At 41.3% G+C, this 21,018-nt stretch overlaps 1 protein-coding gene across 1 annotated transcript in view; it reads left to right on the forward strand.

The window, feature by feature from the left end:
• LOC306745501 (uncharacterized protein) overlaps positions 1-19,740 on the forward strand; it is a gene marked incomplete at its 5' end in the record, with an annotated part of 107,669 nt that extends 87,929 nt beyond the window's left edge. Inside the window, 28 exons of the mRNA XM_079228304.1 lie at positions 251-277; positions 363-389; positions 2,531-2,557; positions 3,473-3,499; positions 7,541-7,615; positions 8,746-8,862; positions 11,078-11,104; positions 11,221-11,247; positions 11,388-11,441; positions 11,531-11,590; positions 11,740-11,784; positions 11,870-11,947; positions 12,140-12,163; positions 14,726-14,770; positions 15,029-15,073; positions 15,166-15,246; positions 15,332-15,394; positions 15,551-15,616; positions 15,720-15,746; positions 15,832-15,891; positions 15,973-16,044; positions 16,144-16,170; positions 16,282-16,335; positions 16,437-16,523; positions 16,719-16,817; positions 17,733-17,771; positions 17,952-17,960; positions 18,577-19,740. Of these exons, the coding sequence (XP_079084430.1) occupies positions 251-277; positions 363-389; positions 2,531-2,557; positions 3,473-3,499; positions 7,541-7,615; positions 8,746-8,862; positions 11,078-11,104; positions 11,221-11,247; positions 11,388-11,441; positions 11,531-11,590; positions 11,740-11,784; positions 11,870-11,947; positions 12,140-12,163; positions 14,726-14,770; positions 15,029-15,073; positions 15,166-15,246; positions 15,332-15,394; positions 15,551-15,616; positions 15,720-15,746; positions 15,832-15,891; positions 15,973-16,044; positions 16,144-16,170; positions 16,282-16,335; positions 16,437-16,523; positions 16,719-16,817; positions 17,733-17,771; positions 17,952-17,960; positions 18,577-18,627 (1,440 nt within the window). The 3' untranslated portion in view covers positions 18,628-19,740. The remainder of the gene's footprint in view (positions 1-250; positions 278-362; positions 390-2,530; positions 2,558-3,472; positions 3,500-7,540; positions 7,616-8,745; positions 8,863-11,077; positions 11,105-11,220; positions 11,248-11,387; positions 11,442-11,530; positions 11,591-11,739; positions 11,785-11,869; positions 11,948-12,139; positions 12,164-14,725; positions 14,771-15,028; positions 15,074-15,165; positions 15,247-15,331; positions 15,395-15,550; positions 15,617-15,719; positions 15,747-15,831; positions 15,892-15,972; positions 16,045-16,143; positions 16,171-16,281; positions 16,336-16,436; positions 16,524-16,718; positions 16,818-17,732; positions 17,772-17,951; positions 17,961-18,576) is intronic.
• Between the last annotated feature and the right edge of the window lie 1,278 nt (positions 19,741-21,018).

The following is a 21,018-nucleotide window of genomic DNA, read 5'->3' on the forward strand; positions in this document are numbered from 1 at the left end:
GGCACACTAGATAGGTCGTAACATAAGGTTGATTGTTTCCTTACCAGTCGCAGTGATGAGCTAAGCTAGCTGTTCCTTGGCTCTCGTTCATGAGACTTGAGAGTAGTATAAATCTCATCATCTATTTCATGTCAAGAAAAAATGAACAATTATATTTCCCAAAATGGCAAATTATTAATTTAATGGTTATTTGTTGCGCTCTTTTGTCTCTTCATAATTTATCTTATTATATTCATCTCTCCTCCAACAGGGTCCTCTTGGCTTGGATGGGAAACCAGTGAGTATTCCCATGATGACATGTGTAAAACGTGCTTCAAATGACTGACAATAGTTTGATTTTAACTCTGTGTTTCTCCTCTCAGGGGCTTCCAGGTCCCAAGGGAAGCCAGGTACACATCACACACATTGTCTTGTTTTAGTTTTTAATAACACATATCAATTACACTGAAGCATTTCATTCTCAAAGAATCCAGGTGGGTATGTGGCCTGTAGGACAGGTGAGGGTTTGCTAAACGTCATCAATCATCTTCACTGTTCCCAAGGGAACATTGCAAGTGGGTGAAAAAAACACGGTAGCTGTCTTGTTTCTTGTTCCCCCTCTTAAGTCATCCCAGGGCTCACAGCCACGGGGGACTCATGGCTCAACTGAACCGGGTGCTGAAATCCCCTTTGCACTTCACCTCTGAGTCCCATCCATCACTTTTCCCCTAAAACCTTGCCGCGCCCCCAGACACACCCAGGTATAGCGTGGAAACAGGCGAAGCAGAGCGAATGGAGTTACACACCAGTGAGAAAAGTGAGAGAGAGAAAAGAGTTTATACCCTCACAGAAGCTCTTTAAAAAGTCATTATGTAACACCTCCCCCCTTTGACCACGAGAAGGACGAGTCATCTGCTGAAATGTAAACCCCTCACAGCTTAATGAGAGCTGTTTGAAAAGCTCCTCTCCAAACACCATTAAGCTGTTGTTTCCTACAAAAGGAGACCTCAAGCTGAGTCTGTCCTTTAAAGAGGACTCTCCCCATCGCCGAGCGCATGCCGTAAAACCCCAGCAGGTGTGACACAGACCACGTGACCAGAGTCGCCTGAGTACACAAGGGATGCGAGGTGAGATGAAAACAAGAGAATAAAGGATGAAAGTAGTTTGGTTTGTTGTTGGATGACGGCCAGGGGAGTCAGAGGGTTAGTCTGGAATAAATCAAGCTTAAAGGAACACTGACGAGAGAAGAGGGAGTTCAACCACCATAAACTAAACTAAACGTCGTCAGTGGATTGAGTTCATTCAGTGTCAGGGATATAGAGAAAAAGAAGGTCAATAATTAACCTTTGATCTACATAAAAACAGGTTTTTCCACTTCTAAAATGACATGAAGAATGGCTTTATATTTATGTAAAACTCATGTTTAACACAATAACTTTTGCAAGCATTGACAGAAAGTTATTTCACATTTTACAACTATCATTCCTGCCAAAAGCATGACACATGTAAGTAAAACCAGGGTGAAACTCTGGCATCAAAAACTAAACATTTGTAATAAAGGAAAACTTCCAACTTGGCGAACCAGGGGCTGAACTGAAATTGAAAATCCCCAATGAAATTACACACCTAAAACTACGGCCGCCTGCAGGTCACTTCGTCCTCCTCCTTCATATCTTCTTTCCCTGCTCAGAAGTTGAGAGCAGAGCAGGCGATAAGCTGCTGCTTGTTATCATGTAGCCGCTCACATTAACAAACTGCTGCTCATCCTCTGCACCAGACCCCCTCCTCAGCTCCGTACTCGTGAACACAGTTAGAGCTCCAGTCCAGACAAAAAGTCTGCCAGACAGCGAAGACGAGAGGAAATGGGGATCAAATCAGAGAGGGAGGCTTCACATCGGATTGCATGGCAACTGGAGACTGAATAAAAGCAGAATAAAACAATTTAGAGAATAGAGTTATGAGAAAAGTGTCTGGGCTGTCAGAGGTAAGATCACTGTAGTCACTTTTAGAGAGACAGCGGCTGAGATCAGAGACCGTTGTTTTCCCTGTCAATCTGCGGTTTGTGGTGCCGCCACGCTTGTGCCTCTGTGTCAGGCAGGCAGACAAAGGGCCGAGGGCCCGGCACAGCCCCACTGACAGGGTTTAGCTCATCTGTGGGCCCGGTGTTCATGAAACAATGTCAAAGGCCCAACACACATTATCACTTTGTATCAGCGTCTCACACATAGCCTATACACACGCATGGGCCTGTTGTGTTTTTAGTTAACGTTTCCAGCATTCCACCATTTTATCTCGCAAATAGAAGCCGTGAAAAGCACGCTCGCTCCAAGCTCATGTCATATGGTACTCTTGTTGTGAAATATGTTCAGACAGAAGTGACTTGTGATTGAGAAGTCTCAATGACACAGCTGCATTACTGCCTCGCCTCACCATTTGATTGAATGCTCCCTGCAAGCAGCCAGTTTAAGATGTACTGCACTGTGCATGTTGCTCATATAATTTATTATTTATCTTGACCAACTGTCTCCGATTATCTCCTCCCCTCCTACAGGGACCAGCCGGACCCAAGGGAGAAAAGGTATGCTTCGATATGGATTTCAACTGCCCTGCCAGACAAGTCAATGATTGCCCTGTATGGATGTATTTCTCACAGGCAGACAGCTTCAGAAGTGGAGGCACACACACTTACACACAAGCGCACAGGTGTTCTCTGCAGCCCTCCCACGTTCACGTTTTCACTGCGCGCCCTTCAAACGAGCCATAGATTACATGTAGTTGTGTAGGAGCTCGTATGTCTCCGCACATTCTCACGTCAAGCCCCTAAACAGGTTTACAGGCCTTCCGCAGGACTCGATGATAGCCAGATGTTTTCCCGCTCTGTGAACCTCTGCCCTGCCTGAGATCACATAAGTGACCGTAAGAGCTAAACGGCAGACGAGGCTCGTGCATGTGGTCGTTTCTGTACGCACTGATGGGTTACTTTGTGTGTTTGCGTGTGTGTGTGTGTGTGTACGTTTTTGCACTCAAGCGAAAATTGTCCGTAAAAGCACAGCCACAAGAACAACTGCAGTAAGCGGCATCTGTGTCGGAGCAGGATTCAGTTTGATGAGCGGGAATTGCAATTGACAGATGATGCTGGGGTTTGGAAAATTGGCTCCCTTCATGTAATCATGCTAGTAGCTCTGTGATGAGAACATGAACTCCAAATCCTCATCAGTGAACCAACAATCCCCAGCACGGGCGCTCCTACTTTGACTTCCATCCTGTCAGATTGTGGTGTATCAAATGATTTATGCAGTAAATGTTGACTTCCTGAGCGGGTTTGGGTACAGATGACCTTTGAGGCACTTCCTTCCCGTATTCAAGTGTTAGTTTTTGGGTCTTTCTGTCACAGCTGCTCTACAGTAGCAGCATTTTATTATATGCCTAGTCCTGTGTGCTTTTACAGTGGTAATAGCTGCTGACAATTGTTATTTTCCTGTTTTTCTCCCAGGGTGACCAAGGAGACGTTGGTGCAAGGGTAAGTCATGTGTTCTGTCTTTGCCTGAGATGTTATGACTGTTTTATGTGCATTTTAGCTGACCTAGCTGAAAAGGCCTTTCCTTTGATTGTTTTCTTGCCCAGCAAATCTTTGCAATTTAAAAATGACCTTCCATTTATATCTCCCTTACAGTTTGTGTCTTTCTTTGTTGCCTCTGCCAGTCTCCTTATTTGATTTTCACTGCCTTTAAGGTTATGAGACACTGTGATTTCCACTTTCAAATTATTTGCAGTTTCCTTTTACAATTTATTTTGAAAGAACTAAAAGTTCAATACGAAGTTCATGTCTAAGCTGGAACAAGCATTTACAAAGTTTGGCCTTTTGGGGAAATACACATTTAGATTCAAATAAAAAAGATTGGATTGACTCCAACAATGCAGATACTTTACCTGCTGTAACCAAAGGCGACATCTGCAGCTATCACATGTACGTGCAACTGACAATGTTTTAGGACTGCTGCAAGAAACCAACGCAGCTTTATTCAAACTCAGACCAGACAGAGTAACAGACCATCACAAATTGGAAATTCTAGTTTTTACAACATCCGAAAAACTACTCATCCTTTCCCTGTTGTCACGCGGGGTGAACTTTGCTCGTGCAAACAGAGAAACGTGACAACACATCTGAACACAAGTTTTGTCACATTGTGTTCTCCCCACATAACATTCAACACTTGGGCTTTTAATAACTCAAAAGAAAGTGTGTTTACCCGGCGCTGCTTCCCCAGCAACTGCATCAACAACGCAGTCCGGCTCGTGTGATGAGGTTTGAGTTGCCCACATCTCCAAAGCCAGAGATGAGAAATTATGATATTAAAGAATGATGGAAATATTTAAACGTCACCATCAAAACCCAATGGTTGGGTCGGTGCGCCACAGCTGCCATCTCGTCTCACCCAAACTATGTTTTCTTTATATTACGGAGTAACCTAGCTCTGCATCTGGTCCATGTTGCCTTTTCATGTGATATCATTCCGCCCACTATGAGATCTATGTAATTATCTCCCATTTGATTCACTGTGGTTTGAAAATAAGCCCCCTGTGCTTTACATGGTAAGTGGCTTTGACTCTTTGAAGAAGTCAAGACTCCTGAATTATGTTTTTCTAGTTTGATCATGTTTAAGTGCAATATCAGGTAATATCAGGTAATTGATGCATTGTTTGGGGTTTAAACCCAACGATTCAAGTGAAATTAAAGTTTTCTCCATTTTCCCTTTGATGTTAAATTGTAGAAGTTTTTACGTGTAACCAAAATGATTAGTTACTTAATGGATCATTTAAAGCAACAATTTTGATTATTGGTATATATGGTTGACAACTAACAAAAGTAACCGTGGTTGCAGTTTCTGAATAGGGGAAAAAAAACATGTGTATATATATATATATTTATATATAGTGTATATATGGATGATTAGCAGAAGCTTGTATATAAATATGTAATACATTATAATTTAACTTGCCAGAGTGAAAAATAAAACTAATATAAAATCCATCTATTTGGGACAAAAACAGCAAATTAGCCAATAATCTGCATATTGGCAGTGGCCTGTAATCTGAGAACCATAACTGATAATGAGTCACTTCAACTTTAAAAAAAACTCATAGATAAATGTTTATAAAAACCTCTTTAAAAGCCACTTGCTGCTTGTCTTTATTATCGTTTAAATTCTTGAGAACATATCCTTCAAATGAGCTTCAGAATAATAATATGAAATAGATGTGTGGTCATAAATCTTCTAAGAGTTGGATCCTGGCAATATTGGCATAACAGTGTGTGTTACAAGTATTGGAATGAGACTGAATGACTATTGTTTTATAGCAGAGCACAAATCGAGTGTAAATTTGACAGGGCTGCCCAGCGGAATAATATTTATGATGCGGCTCAGAAATATAACAGGAATTCCTGATTCCTATTGAGGCATACGCCATTTGGTTTCCCAGCTTATCCCTTCAGATTTTGAGGTGATAGTTTGTGCAAGAATTAAATCTTTTTGGCATTCTACATTACATAGTTCTTCCAAATAGTAAATATTGCATTTGGACGAGGCTTCTGGAGCTTGGATGTCGTTGGATAAGTCTGCACCCGAAAAACCTCAGAGTTTCGCTTAGAGACACAAGCTTGGTTCAAAACAAACCTTGCAGCTCCTAAAACTACTGTATTTATGAATGGGGTTTGGCATCGGGGGTCCATTTTTATAAACATGGCTAGATGGGTTAGCAAATGAAAAGCTTTTGGTCTTTGAATGTTTAAAACATTAATTCTTACCAGTTATGAATCACTGCAGATAAAAGGTGGAGCAGGGAGAGTACCATCATCAGAACATAAGCTCAGTCATCACTTTGCCCTGATCTCAACATTGTACGCTGATTCACCTCTGAACTCTACGAGAGGATGAGAGAAAACATGTGAAAACAGGAAGTAGCCATGAATCTATGTCAACCTGTGACTTCCTGTCAATCCATCATGTTCAGTGCACTCAGGCTGAATCTGGTCCCAGAACAGATTACAACATGGGACAAAAGGGGTGTTAAAACACAATCAGATGTCATAGAACCACCAAAAACATGCTAAAAAAGGCCATGTGTGGTGTTGCATCTCACAAGCAAGGTCAATTGAAAGGCAAAAAGACGGTAGCTATTTTTCCCAGGCTCTATACTGTCTAAAACATATGTAGAATATTGTGAATGCATGTTTAAGTTTGCCTGCCGGTTTAGTTTAAAGACAGGTCACGATGGGAGTTTCATCCCCAACCAAAGCCTCCTCTTGCCTCTCCTGGAGCAGCGACACAAAGACCCTGGTTAGACGGGGCTCCGAGGTTGAATGGCTGTTTCCTACATTCTGATGACAACAAGGTAAATGAGAAACCCACTGTGAAACAGCCTATTCTCTTATGAGAGGTTAAGGAGCATATGCGTGCAGTATGTGGTCTCCATGGTGGGAACGGTGGGAATGAGTGATTGTGACAGTGCGGAGAGAGGAGTGTGTAGGCAAAGAGAGGAAGAGTAGGGGTCTACGGTGTCAGAAAAACCTCAGCTATCCAGCGCTCACCCGCAGCTTGTTAACGGGAACCTCATGAGTGGACGAGCATCTCCGCTCTTTCTCTCCCTACTATCCCCCTGCTGTTCTTCCTCCCTCCCTCCTTCATTCAATTAGTTTTTGGAGGGAACTCAACCAGAGAAGCAACGCAGTGCTCCGAACTCTGTGTGCTGGCAGACAAACTCTGCTTCTTTCAGCTTGACAGACCGGCATTACAGTTACTGTCTGTCGGCTGGAAAGAGCCACGCCACCTCTGTTTGGTTTGGTCGCAAAGAGACGGAGGGGAGACATTAAATGAAACACACACACAAAATTAAATACATGTTTGAACAAGAAACCCAGGATACAGTTTCTGAAAGGACAAAGGGGACAGTTACTGGGTCTTAGTTTTGATTTAGCAGTATTTCTCAGTTTTAATGTAACTCTATATGTCTCACTATTTGGAGACAATGAATGTATTATTGTTCCTTCTCAAACGTATACCTTCCTTTTCAACCCCATTGGTATGCCACTGTAAGTTATTCACCTTTGCCGTTGTCACTTCCTCTCTTCAGGGTCCTCCTAACTACGGCTCATATGCAGGTCTGCACAGTAATCAGATTCTCACCGTCAAGGTTTGTTCCTCCAAGCAAACTTTTGCGTAGTCCTCCCAGAAGCCTCTGCTCTCTGTCAGGCTGCTCATCCGTCGCTATCGCTGTAGACAAATGAGCAAAACACCCTCCTTGAGCTTTTTGTTTCGGCTTCCAGCTTCAGCGACTGCTGAACTCTCATCTGTTTTTCCCCCCAGCAGTTATTTCCCTCTTGGTTGGATTCTCATCTGCAGTCTCTTAATTAACAATTGGTTTCTGGTTTCTTTACTCATTTATCCCTTTTTCTTTTCTCTCTATTTTGTCCTTCCACATGCTCAATGTGCCCCCTCTCCTTTTCCACCCTTTTTCTCCTGTATTTCTACTTCTTGACCTTGCTGCAACTCTTGTATCTCAGATGGTCTTTCCCAGATATGACCATGGCTTTCTCTCTGGAGAGCAGTCCAATAGTTTTCAGAAACGCTTTCTGAAGGTACACCCCAAACCGCGCATGTGTGCACTTTTAACACTTTAACTAACTTTCTTATGCATGTTCTGATTAGCAATGCATTTCCCTTCTTTGGTACTTCTGATTCCGTGTGCTGGCTTGTTTAGTTGTATATGACTTATTCTGTTTAATTGTTTAGCAAGTTCTAAAGCATCCAGAAATGTAGCAAAACATCATGGAAGACGAGGCACACACATTTCAGAGAGCCTCTAGAAATGTGCTTCTCATTACAAGAAGAATAGAAAAGCTTTGTTGGTGACATTTACATTGAAGTATTATTAGCTTAATAGAGACGTGATAATTATCAATACAAGAAAATATAATTTTCTTGAAAGGGCCTGCTGTACCATGTTGCTTGCCGCAGCAAAGCAAATGCTAATGCACCACATGTTCATAGAGATGAGAGAGTGCAGAGGAAGTGTCACCATGTGACTATTTAAACAACACTTTGCCTACAGTATATCCCCTTCTGTGGTGAGCAGGACATAAGACGTTAATGGTTTCTGTTTGGCCTGAGCATGAGGGTGGAAGTCATCAAAACAAGACGTGCCCCAAGTTAGATGTAAATCTAGTGAAGAAAGGGTTTTTGATAGAAGTCAGATGATACTCAGATTTTAGGTTTCTGAAGCATAATCATAAAAGAAACACCACATTCAACAGATGACGTTGTCCTCAATTAATGCTTTCTTGTGTGTGAGAGTGCATTTGTCAGCATGGATTTCACTTTGTCTGACTCACCAGATGAGATGAAGATGCTACTATTGGCCAACTCCAGTGTGTCCCTTTTTAAGTCTCCATCTATTATATGACACGGGATGACTAGTAAATTATGTTACATGCCCATGCTGGAAAAGTTTAATTAGGATTTTGAATTATGTAGAAAGGCCTAAATGATGTATTATACTGATTATATTTAAGACATTTAAAGGCTATAATCAACATGTTATATTGACAATGAATCAGATGTCTATTTGTAAATGGAGTCACTCACAGTAATGAACCTACAGAGGTCCATCAACCTTAGTTCTTGTTTTGCTTTGTTTTTCAGATAAAATACTTGTTTTTCTTATATTTCTTCTGCTAATTCTTCTGTGTTTTCTTTTTTCTTTCATCAGGGTGACCAAGGCCAGGCCGGACCCGCTGGTCCTCCTGGTCCTCCGGGTCCCCCAGGTCCCAGAGGCCCCCCTGGGAACACAGGCAAGGACGGGCCACGTGGCCCTGCTGGCGAGCCGGTGAGAGCTTTCTCCTTGTGCATCATAAGAGACAAATGTATACCCACTACATGAAACAATGCACCCATACACACCCACACTTTGTTGCTGTTATTCTCATCCTCCTTCATCATTCTCTCCCTTTTGCTCACCCTCTAACTAAGGTCACACAAAGAATGCGGTCATGTAAGACACCTCAGTCATCAGGAACTACTGTTACCCCAATTGTGTTGACCTGGTCGAGTTTAACCACAGGTTGTGACAGATTGCAAATATGTGTTTGTATGCTGTGAGTGAATGTGCATTTATATACATTTATTAAGGGGGTAAGGGTCTATGCTGTGAATTGCAGTGAACCCAAATCCCCATTCTCCCGGGTTTGCAATTGAGCTGTGGCTTACCTAAAAGCTTCCAGAATAGCAACTCCACTCCAAGCCTCATCTGGATTGTGTAAGTCGGCAGCCACAAAGTTCCCCAACACGCCCCCCATTCTCCCACCCTCCTATACCACGACTGTGTCGCTGTGCACCCCTGAAACAGATACGGCACTGTGGCGAGTTCATGGGCAGTTTGCCTCGCCAAACAATAGTTGTGCTCCTCTTTCTCAAAATGAACTTTCTGCTACCCAGAGTTTAGTTCATATGCAGCGGCAGCTTAAAGCTGTGGTTGTAGGATGGAAGAGAGAGAAAGAGGCTATGAAGGTACTCCATCACTTTAACCAAGTGATGGAATGAATTCTCTGTTACCCTCAACTGTCACAGGGCAGCAATAGGATTCAAGTGAAAAATGTTGGTGTCACTGTGGGTGAGCTGAGAGATTACACAGAACCGACAAAAGAGAAAGCCAGCACCGCTCAGGAAATGACTAAAAGCAGACGGGACCCAGTCAATTTCTAATATATTCTTTAAGTTGATTAAAGGCATTGCAAAACTAAAACAGCAAAAACGACGCTGAGTGGCACTAGGAGCAGCTCCATGTTGTGTGCAGATGTCTGAGCGGCTGAGCAGGAGAAAGTGAGTGAGCCTGCCAGCGTGGGCGTCCTTGAACCATAGTTTGTTTCTTAAAAGTGGAAAGTAACAGAAGGACAGCTCAAACCAGATTGCAGCTATAGTTTCTGCCTGATGTGTGGCTACATGAACCTGCTGTGGTGGATGTGTCCGTAAATAACATAACTTCAGGAAATCATTTCAAGCAAATTTAGGATTGTTCATTTGTGGAAACGCATCTGACATCAGAATTGGTCTCCATCCATCCTTTGCGCTCATGATACAAAAAAAGTAGGAAAGATCAAAAGACAATGAGGAGGTAAGAGGGGTGAGAAAAAGAGGTTAAAAGGCTGCTGAGGATGGAAATAAAAGAGGACGTAGCAGTAGAGAGGATCAGGATGACAGTTTTTATGTGCTGGCAGAGAGCAGGAGGAGGAAAACCAGCTGGGACACTTCTAAGTAGCTTCTGTCCATTATTTTAAAATATGAGGACAAAGTGGAAGGCTAATAACCTCCAAGTTCTAGCATGCATTTACTGCAGTGCAGTGAGTGATCAAGTAAACACATCAACTTGATTGCAGAGTGTGCATGTGCGTGTGCGTGTGTGTGAGAAAGAGAGAGAGAGAGAGAGATGGAGGGCTCTTGCATAAGATCCCACTAAGTGGTCTCTGCCATGGATGACTTCATAGCAGATGTTGAGCTGCTCCAAGCAGACGTCCACCTGGCCCTCGCAAACCGCCACGATAGGTCTGTTCACCTAAACAAGCCACCAAACCACCGACAGACAGATGCCAAAAAGTGGACTTGGAATACTCTCTCAGTGTTTGTGTTGGGTTATGGCTCATCGTCTCACACCGAGTTCTGACCAGGGCTCCGTAGTCATCTCCTGCAAATAAAAAAATTGATGAAGCATCAAAGGAAAAGGGAACAGAAAGTGTTTTAATAATTGCTATTGTTGTTTTGTCATTTAGTGTGTTGATGATACTGGTGGAGAGTGCCGTCTAAAACACCCAAAATCTGAGATCTTACTGCGACGGCCATAGCATATGAAACTATTCATATCTTGTTTTTATTTGTCACTTGCCTCTAGGCTAAGTGCTCTGGCTCAGAATAAGTGCTTGCTTAACTCAAGTCCATGCACTGGTCATGTCTTGTTAAACACTGACATCTAGTGGCGAAAGTGGTTTGAGTCTTAAATAAACATTTATCTGCGGTCTCATAACTAAGTTTCTCTTCTCTGTCCTCCTCAGGGTTTTCCAGGTCGTGATGGTATTGAGGTGAGTTCAGATCAAATCCAGTTTGAGCTGTCTGATTGTTCATGTTATTATAAGTCTGTGAGGATCATTTCTCTGTATCTGGATAATTATGGTAACCAATTATATTTCTGCTTCAGGGGCCACACGGATTGCCTGGGAAGCCGGTACGATCATTACTCGACATCTGACCTTGACTCAACTCATTTTCCTCAAATGTCTTGTTACATTCTGCTGTTTTCTACAGAAGCATCATGTGACCAAAAGTTTGCACTTTTGACATTCATGGACTTTTATGAATTGACAGGGAGAAGATGGCGAGTCCGGCCATCCGGGACCACAGGGTCCTCCAGGAGCGAAGGTAAAGATAAGCGTCACTCATTCAAGTATTTTTTTAATGTGTCTGTCTTTTCATGTATTGTGTTGAAGGTTTTCTGTGTGTGAAAACAGGGCGAGTCCGGTTTGGGTGGAAAAGGAGAGAGAGGCATGGATGGACTCCCGGGATTGAAGGTAGAAAACAGATATGAAATTGCATTTAAGCAATACACATATAAATAATTTTCTAAGGTACAACATTATTTCTACACTAATTGAAACATTTAGAATATCTAATGTCTGAGAGAGTTCGACCATAATATGCCATATGTGTGATCAAATAGGGAGACAAAGGGGAAATAGGAGAGCAAGGACAACAGGGAGCCATGGTATGTTTATGAACAGAAACACTTTTATTATGATTATCTTCAGTTGTTTGTGTATCTCGTTCATGTTTCTCTGTCTTTGCCTCAGGGTCATCCTGGTGAAAAAGGCGCAACGGGCTCCTCGGACATCATCGACTTCAATGGGAAGCTTCTAGATGCTTTCCAGGTGAGTGATATTAAAGCGTCAAGGACACCAGGTATATGGTTGCATTATATATTCCATCAGACATGTATCACTGAATCTTAAGTTAGGCGTCAGGGGAAACTTAAACAAGCCCAGAAATGGTAGCGTGGTAAGAAACACTATTTTCTTTTCAAAACCGCAAAACTGAACATGTCGCCCTTTTCTTCTTGACAGGCCATCGACACCATCAGTGTTTCGGTAACCTGCCGTTATTTCTGCATGGTTTTGGTGGAGTGATAAGTAACTAACACCTATAACGATCACACAGACTTGCAAAAACAACACAACCTGTGTGTATTTGCATCTTATCCCACCTGTTTCAGTGAGTGGATCTGTATGTTTTGGTAGATGCCCGCCACCCAGAACTACTTCAGATGTATTGGATCTCCCTCTAGAGGCTACATCTAAAGAGCTTTACTGAATGGCCCCGGTCTACTAGTCTACCAGGCTCTCTGGTGTATTCATTTGGGATGAAACACACAGCCCCAGCAAATATAGTACAGCTGCTCTTCTATCAGATAACATGCAGCCTAAAGAAGCTTGCTTAATCATGCAGAAGAATCACCAGCCTTTTGTTATACGGTTCTGAGTGTGTTTTCATGCCATGTTTTCCAACGTGCCTCACAATATATGTGGCTGTAACTCGCTATAGGGCAGCATGGTGTTTTCTTTATATGCGTTTGTGTTCCACATAACCGAGTGCACAAGGGGAATGCATTAGAAAGGAAGGAAGGGGAACCCGTCATCGCCGCAGTCTCAGTTACCATGCTACATGCTAATAACAGATGACTATCTCTGCAGTGGAGTGTGTATTTGATTAAAAAACACTCTGCACCAGGTCCCCTCGGACCTGATCTGAAATGGGCTCCTGCATGCAAAGCTGTAGACGGCAGCGTGAGACAGTTACAAAGGAGTCTGTGCAAACACGAACCTGAGATCTTATCAGAAGCCTTTTGCCAACGTGGGTCAGTTGGCACCAAATCACACGCAAGGTCTCAACTGGATGTATACCCATCAAGCGGGGAGTGCTTATTGGCCACCCAGAGCTTGTTATGATCCATTCCCTTGTTTGTGTGAAAAGACGTATTGATTTAATCTGTGGTAAGGATTTGATGTGATGATGAATTTGGTGAAAACCCAGGCTGAAAGTGGTTGTCTGTTACTGTCATTCATTTTACAGCTTTGTGTATAATTATTTATATGAAAAGCCTTCACTTTCAATTGATTGAATATCTCAGATCAAAAAGCTGTTTGTAAACATCTATTGGTTTCCATGGGGAAATGGACGATAAACATAAAGTTAGAAATGGGAAAAATAGAGAGACTGCTCATGTTCACATCCGGAAGGCAAATATGGGTTCCTTTGTTATGACTTCAAGATGTCCGGGGACTTCAGAGGGAGAAGTAATAAGTGTAACATTGAGGATGTAGAGACTAAGAAGCGTGTTTTAGGGCGCTTTCACTCATCAACCAGCATAGAAGACAACATGGGATGGATAGCATATGCTATTCTTCATCCATTGTGTTACATAAAGTCACATGACTATTTTGCTTCTCCTCCTTTTGTGCAACGGTCTCTTCCGGCATCAAAACAATAAACCGAATGGAACATGAGGCCAGGCTACAGTTGTGCACCACAAACCACATTCAGCACAATCTTTGTAAAATGAAATTGCTTCAAGTTGGTTGTGATCAGTGAAAGAAATCATCGGATTTGTTTACTGTCACGCTTGCGTTGGCCCATGTTCCAGGCTTATGGTGGAGTTTTTCCACCATTGTGATAAACAGAGTAAACCGACATACTGTACATATACAACATGGAAATATCTGGAAATGACAGATGTAATTAAAGCAGCAATAATCAGTATTTTATATTAAAAAAATGGATCACATGACTACATGTGAAATGATTCATCAATGGTGACAAAAAACCACAGAGAGCCATCTGAGCTAAGTTTCAGGTCTTTGTTTTCTCTCTCCAACCCGCAGCTTTACTTTTCACTCTCACAGCTCTCATCAGCAATGTTTCGGGCCACAACAGCAAGCCATTTTCATCAACCTGGCACATGTTCCCCCATTGGTACGCAGCAGCTCCAATGGCACACTAGCAATAAGAGTACAAGAGAGTTTTTTGGAAATGGTCTGTTATTTAAGGTAGTTTGACTGATTCTTTCCTCGCCCACGTTCCCCAAAGACCTGCCCTACTCTGCCTCTGATTGGCTAATGCGTTGTTACGTTTTTTGTGGATGAACAAGATTGGTAGAAGGTTGGTGGTGTTGATGATTTCAACTCAGATGTGGATGTTTTTATATTGATGGCAGCCTTGTATAGGGCTCTCATATATAATTACTAATTACTACTTATGGGAGAAAATTTATTTTTTTGGTTGCCATGCACCTTTCATGTATAGTTGGAATAAAATTACAAATGCGTAAGAGATTCAAATTTTGATGTGGTGTCATAATAAAACTTAATTTTGCACATTGATTAACAAGGTGGACTCAAACATGACTCCAAAGGAACGCTAATGTTGCTCCATATCTGCTGGATGTGCAAATAAGCAACTGTTTGCTAACAAGTTCACTATATCAATTTAAAAGCTGGTGATGTTGTGTTTACAGCTTGTTTCCACTGCCCCTAAGTGGCCAAAACATTATTGCAGGTGCAGGATGGATAAACTTAAATTAATTCTTAGAGTAGACACATCGTAAAGATTATGTGGACATGTATGTCTTTTGCTGAATTTCTTTCTTTCTGCAGGGTCCACCTGGACCACCTGGACCCCCAGGCCCTTCAGGGGAAAAGGTAAGGGCTGAATAAATATCAATAATTATTGCCGCATATAACGTAATCTTGATATGACTTGTTCAAACTACAAAATCAGTTTGAGCTCTCAGTTTGTGAGAATAATAGATACCACCCAAGCCTTAGAATCTCTGTAATCCTACCAGTGTACTGCCACCAGCTAATAAAGGGGCTATATGATAAGTCAAATTAGATTGTGTGTTAAAACCTGAGCCATATTCATCAAATTAATCTTTTTTCTGTTTGTCAATGTTCCAGGGCGAGCTTGGTTTACCTGGGCCAGGGGGAATCGATGGGGAGACGGTATGGTTGCAAAATTACACACAGGCAGACTAAATGTCTGATACCATTGTTTATGTTTATTATTTAACTGACTCTTGATTATTTGTCTCCAGGGACCTATAGGGGGCATGGGTGAGACAGGATCCCCTGGTGAGAGAGGAGAGAGGGGCGAGATGGGGCTCTCTGGGCCTGCTGTAAGTAGTAAACATGTTTCTCTGACACACAAACAGTGGAAAGTACATAAACAGCTGGGAGTTCATCTTGCTTTTTGTGGGTCAGGGTATGGACGGATACAAAGGAGAGAAAGGAGAGAAAGGCGACTGCAGAATGGAAGACAACCTGGTTAGTGAAACACACATGCGACACAACAGTCCCTCATGTATGTGTATCAGATCAGTGCAGACAATGGCTAAAAGGACTATACCAGTAATTGTGTGTTTTAGCCCATTTGTTACCATTTTGTAAATCTCTGACTTTTCTAATTGTGATGGTATTCAGGTTCAGATGATTTCGCAGCCAGGCCCACCTGGCCCACCAGGGGTTCCCGGGTCCCCTGGATCTATGGTAAGTACTTATAATCTCTCTCCAAATCCAGGGTGAAATTATTCAAGTCAAGTTTGTTGTTTGCATCTGTAGCTGCTCACACTCACTCACACATGTTTTTCAGGGGCTGCATGGTATGCCTGGTCCTAAGGTAAGACTGCAGGATCATAGTACTGTATGTGCTAAAGGCTTTGACATGTTGCTTGGTACTTAATGCTTCTGTCCTTCTAATGCAGGGTGAGCCTGGATTCGGGATAAAGGGAGAGAATGGGGACCCTGGTGCTCCTGGACCCAGAGTGAGTGACCCATTATTATCATAATGAAACACGCTAAACCTAGACATGACACAGAGATGATAATGTGCTTTTTAACTGCAGGGATTAGACGGTCTCCAGGGCACAACTGGGTCTGCAGGGTTAGTGGGTCTTCCAGGTGCGAAGGGAGAAAAAGTAAGCACCTGATCATCTCACTTAATGTCTTAACTAAATGTTGTATTGTCTTCAATTAAACATTCGTTATGATTTATATCTGTGAATGTGTGTTTTCAGGGCAGACCAGGAGATCCTGGACTAGACGTAAGTGTCTCGCTAGGAATCGGTCTTGACATTTCCAATGAGATTGAATTTAACTTGAATCTGTGTCCAGTGACAATCTGTCGCCTGACCCGTATGTGCTTCTCTCTCCAGGGTTTCCCTGGTCTGATGGGAGGAAAAGGTGAACGAGGGGAAAGAGGAGACAAGGTTAGTTCAGAAGGCAAAAATATATATTATTATCTTCATTAAAATAAATGCAATTACATTATTTTTCCCTCAATGTTTTACTCCTTTCTCCTCACATTCAGGGTGACCGAGGATCAGTGGGAAAGAGGGGTCTAAAGGGCCAGAAGGGAGAGCAGGGTCCTCCAGGCCTGGACCAGCCCTGTCCTGTGGTATGTCACATCCGCACACACACACACACACACACTACAACTGCACAGTACAACTGATTTATTTTCTACTACTTACCTCTCCCCTTATACAGTATTTCCCTGCTTTCTTTTCTCAACACTGTTTCTGTTATTTTCTGTGTGTTTCTCTGAGTTTCCTCCTCAATAATGTGAATGTGTAACTGCTCTTGCTGACAGGCTTGCAATGAAAGTAAAGATGTGTCTAACGAGGCAAGGCTTTCTTCTCCTCCACATCCTCTTCTTCCTCCTTCCGGCCCTGAGGCCCCCTGTCCTGTGGTACAGTATCTCTTTCTCCTTCCTTCTCCTCCTCCTCCTCCTCCTCCTCCTCCTCCTCCTCCTCCTCTTCTTCTTCCTCCTCCTCCTCCTCCTTCTCCTCTTGCATTACTATTTATGCATCTACTGTTGCTATTTTCTATTCAGTCTCTCAAACTCTGTTTTACATGTTCTGTTAGTCACCAACTCATACTTCATGTATGTCTAGTTCAGAGTTCCCTATGATGAGAGAAATTCACAGATAATAAACCGTAATATCAAAAGGTTTCAATACTAGCTAGCTATGGGAAAAGACCATGCCTATTCCTTGTAATTATATAACATCTTGCTTTTAATGTGTGAAATAAAGGGATGGAAGATACCTACAGTACAGTCTACACAGTACACCCACAAAAAGGAGCAAGAAAGAATCTGCCTAGTAGGACCTCTAATCTTTAGTTACCACATAATATGAAGTCACTGCCGTCTTGGAAAAGGGGGAGTGATTGGAGGGGTGTAGTTGGCTGCAATCTGCAACCACACAGCTACATGCCACAAAATCCTACACACTGTCCCTTTAAAAGCCAGGCTAGCTATTCCATATTGGTAGTCTTTATGCTAAGCTAAATTAACGGCTACCAGTAGTTGCCCTATATTCAAAATGTAGATGTATAGAGATATGAGAGTGGTTTCAATCCTAATCTAATTATCTGATGGAAAGCAAATACAACTATTTCACTTGTTTTCTTTATTCTCATTTGCCTGAATTAGGATTGTTAGAGCTCCACCTTTGCTTTATTGCACAACATCAGTTTGCTGATTAAGAGTGCACATCTTGTACATTGTCAGAGTTGTCGCATGACTGTAAGGTGTGTTTAAGCATACGTCACATGACATTTTCTGGTTTGTATACATTCCACTGATGTTCTTTCTCTGCAGGGACAGGATGGGATGCCAATACCAGGCTGCTGGCACAAGGTGAGTGTTTAGAGGTTATTTTTAAAACGGATTGTTAACTAATTAAAGGAGTAGCATTTCATTATGAAATAGCAGATGGCACCATCAGGGAAGAGTAAAAAGCTAACACTATGTGCAACCAACACATTAATAATCATAGTGTCAGCATTAAATTAATTGCTTGACTCTGATTTGATACAGGGGCATTTTGTAAGTATATTACAGTGTGTGAGCTTGTAGTCATAAAGCATGAGTTTTTGAGTACAACAGTTATTTATCTTTGGATTTTAAATTGGTATGCTACTAATAATGTATCCCTACTATTCTTCTTTTGCAGTGATGACTAACCAGCAGCATGGAATATGTACATATTGATATGGTATATATTGCAGTTGAATACTACACCAACAACCCACTCCCTTTTTTTTCTTTTTTTCGTAAAACATTTTATATAATATATTGAGATTTTTTTTAACAAGGACATTTTTGAGTCTACAGTATTACAAAAAGTGTTTTTTTAAACTTTAGAGAGCCAGTGTTGTTGAGAATGCAGCTATGGTTTTGAAGAGAAGAAACTGAACTGGCAGTTGGACTCTTACTTTGAAGGACAGTCCAGATGACAGTGTTGGAGTGCCTTGACAGTCTAGTGGTCGCACTAACAAAGCCTGACTTGCTGCCTGATTGTAATCATGAACGCTGTATGGATATAATAGTGTGCACTCACTCAGTCTCACGGATGCTTGGATGGATGGACGGATCTTTCTGGGAGTGGCAGATGAAGGAATGTGGGTCAGTACTCTCTTCTTCTCTCTCTGTTTTCCACAAGGAGGAAATGGCGAGACAGAAGCTCAAACGCAAGCGTCTCTCTCAGCCCTGAATGGGTGTGGGCCCTGGTGGAGAAAGGACACTTAAACAGGCAGAGAGCACAAGGGGCAGATTGGCCTTTTATGAAGAAGAGTGCGCCACGTAATGCCTCAGTGACATAATGAACCCTCAGATCCTCCGTCATGGAAACTCTCCAGGAGGGAGGCGACAGAGAACCCTGCATTTCCACACTCACCTGAGAAGTAAACACACACACCTGTTGGCTGATGATGTTGCACAATAGTTTCACACCCAGTCAAAGTTTTTTGGGAGTCACTGACGTCACTGGCACATAAGGAAGGATATACTGCACAGATACTTTGAACAAGTTGTGGTAATCTCTTGTATGGCTCTTTTGTAAAGGTTTTCACTAGTTAAATGCATGATCATAACAAAGCACAGTGTTGTTTAGCATCCTGACGGCTTTATGACTTCTTTTCACTGAAAGCTCAACTTAAAGTAGATTCCTTTGCATTTACAATAAGCAGTTTTAATAGTCTTTCCATTTGAACAAGCCACTCAGAAAAGTCAGTAAGTCTACCTTTTTAAGACTTGCACTTGTGGCAGTGGTGACTTTTTTTCTTTTGTTTTATTCTTACCAGTTTTTGTCCAGTTACATTTTGCATTCCTGTGCATTGCCATGTTTGTGGAATATATAGATAGTGAAACTTCAAGGCCAGATTTGAAGCAACTATTTACAGTATTCATAATAAACCATTGTTTTTCTTGCCTTGACAAATAATTGCCAGTCAAATCATTTTTCTCTATAATGTTGCTGCATTTTAACTGATCATTATCCTTTAATCACTGATGAAGACATGTTTGATTTACTGTTGCCAATTTGCTCTGGACAGTGTACGTTCTTGCTGCTGACTTAAATGTGTGTTGTTTGTTTGATACTTTTAAATCAATATAATTATTTGAATTGAAGGACTAACAGACTAAAGTATGAAATTTGAATCAAATGTACAACCATTATTTTTGGGGTAATATATATTTTTTTCCAGCAGTACACCTTTGGACAATGGTTTATAACGGTCAGTTATTTTGCATTTTGAGTGTGTGCTTTTTTTCAATTATCACAAAAACTTTTTAAGTCTTTACTATAAAATTACTTTTACTGGTGTGTTTTGGTCTTTCAAATGCATTTTTCTCGGATGGAATAATTCCATGGTGCTTTATACTTTAATGTACCCATTTTAAAGCTATACTCTGCATATCCATGTGCAAAAACACACACATGTCCACCGTAACACACGTATTATTGTTTAAAGAAATGTTGAACATAAAGAAAACTTGGGTTTACTGATGTACTATTATCAAATATTTGGCTACATGTATATACAGTAATGAGATTACATGGAATCAACATTCGGTCCTGTTTACATGGACAGAAATACATACACATGAATGGAAAATTCTGGTTACGTTTCTTAGAGGACATCTGTATATTCTACATAGATATTAGTTGAACTTTTTGATACAATATGAATAGCATGTAGCTATATATATTCTGGTCAATCGCTAGGCATGACTGACGATCAATCATTTACATCAGAATGTTTTATTGGTTGATGATCTATATTCAACATGGACCTACAGGCTGCTAAACATTGCTAATTCCAATTATTGCCCACAGCCACACATAGTTTTTATTCCCAGTAGGATTGTAGACAATAGCTTCAAATTAATCAAGGAACACAAACAGACATGTATATGGATATTTGTTATTCCTATTGAGTACTTGGTTGGTTTATAGTACTGAGTCCAGAAAACACAGAGGACATTAATAATGCTGACTAATGCTGTAAATTTGTAATTAAACATATCCACTAGCAGGCTCACATGACATCCCATTGATATAGAACACATATCAGTGCAACATTGAATTACTCACATCACTTAATTTATGTCCATGTCAGTGGGATAAATATAATGAACAGTCCCACGAAATATTGTCACTGAATAAGTAAGAGAGATTAGTTGGCCACATCACATATTACACCTACTGCGTCCCTCATTTATACAGTTAAAGGTATTCCAGAGACCTTTTCGAAAAACCAAATCTGTAAATTAAGATAAAATAGAATAGCTGGCATTCAAACTTTATTTGAAAATCATTTTTTAAAATGGTTTAACTGTAAACCACACAGTTCTTAGCATCATTTCACTGGAAGCTGATGGTTATCTGCCACTTAACGTTATCATATGTGTTTATTTCTTTTGCAGATTCTATCAATTTCAGTTTTAAGGCGTAATGGAGTTACAGTGTCTGAATACAGTTGTGTGTTTTAGTCATACTCAGTATCACAGTACTAGATTGATTTTGTGAGAATGACTTTTGGTTGTGTATTTGGTTGTAAAGGAATTAAGCTATTTTTGTAATTGTCTAAAAATGTACAAC

The sequence above is a fragment of the Taurulus bubalis genome (assembly GCF_910589615.1).
Source record: "Taurulus bubalis genome assembly, chromosome: 13".
In the NCBI taxonomy this organism is placed as follows: domain Eukaryota; kingdom Metazoa; phylum Chordata; class Actinopteri; order Perciformes; family Cottidae; genus Taurulus; species Taurulus bubalis.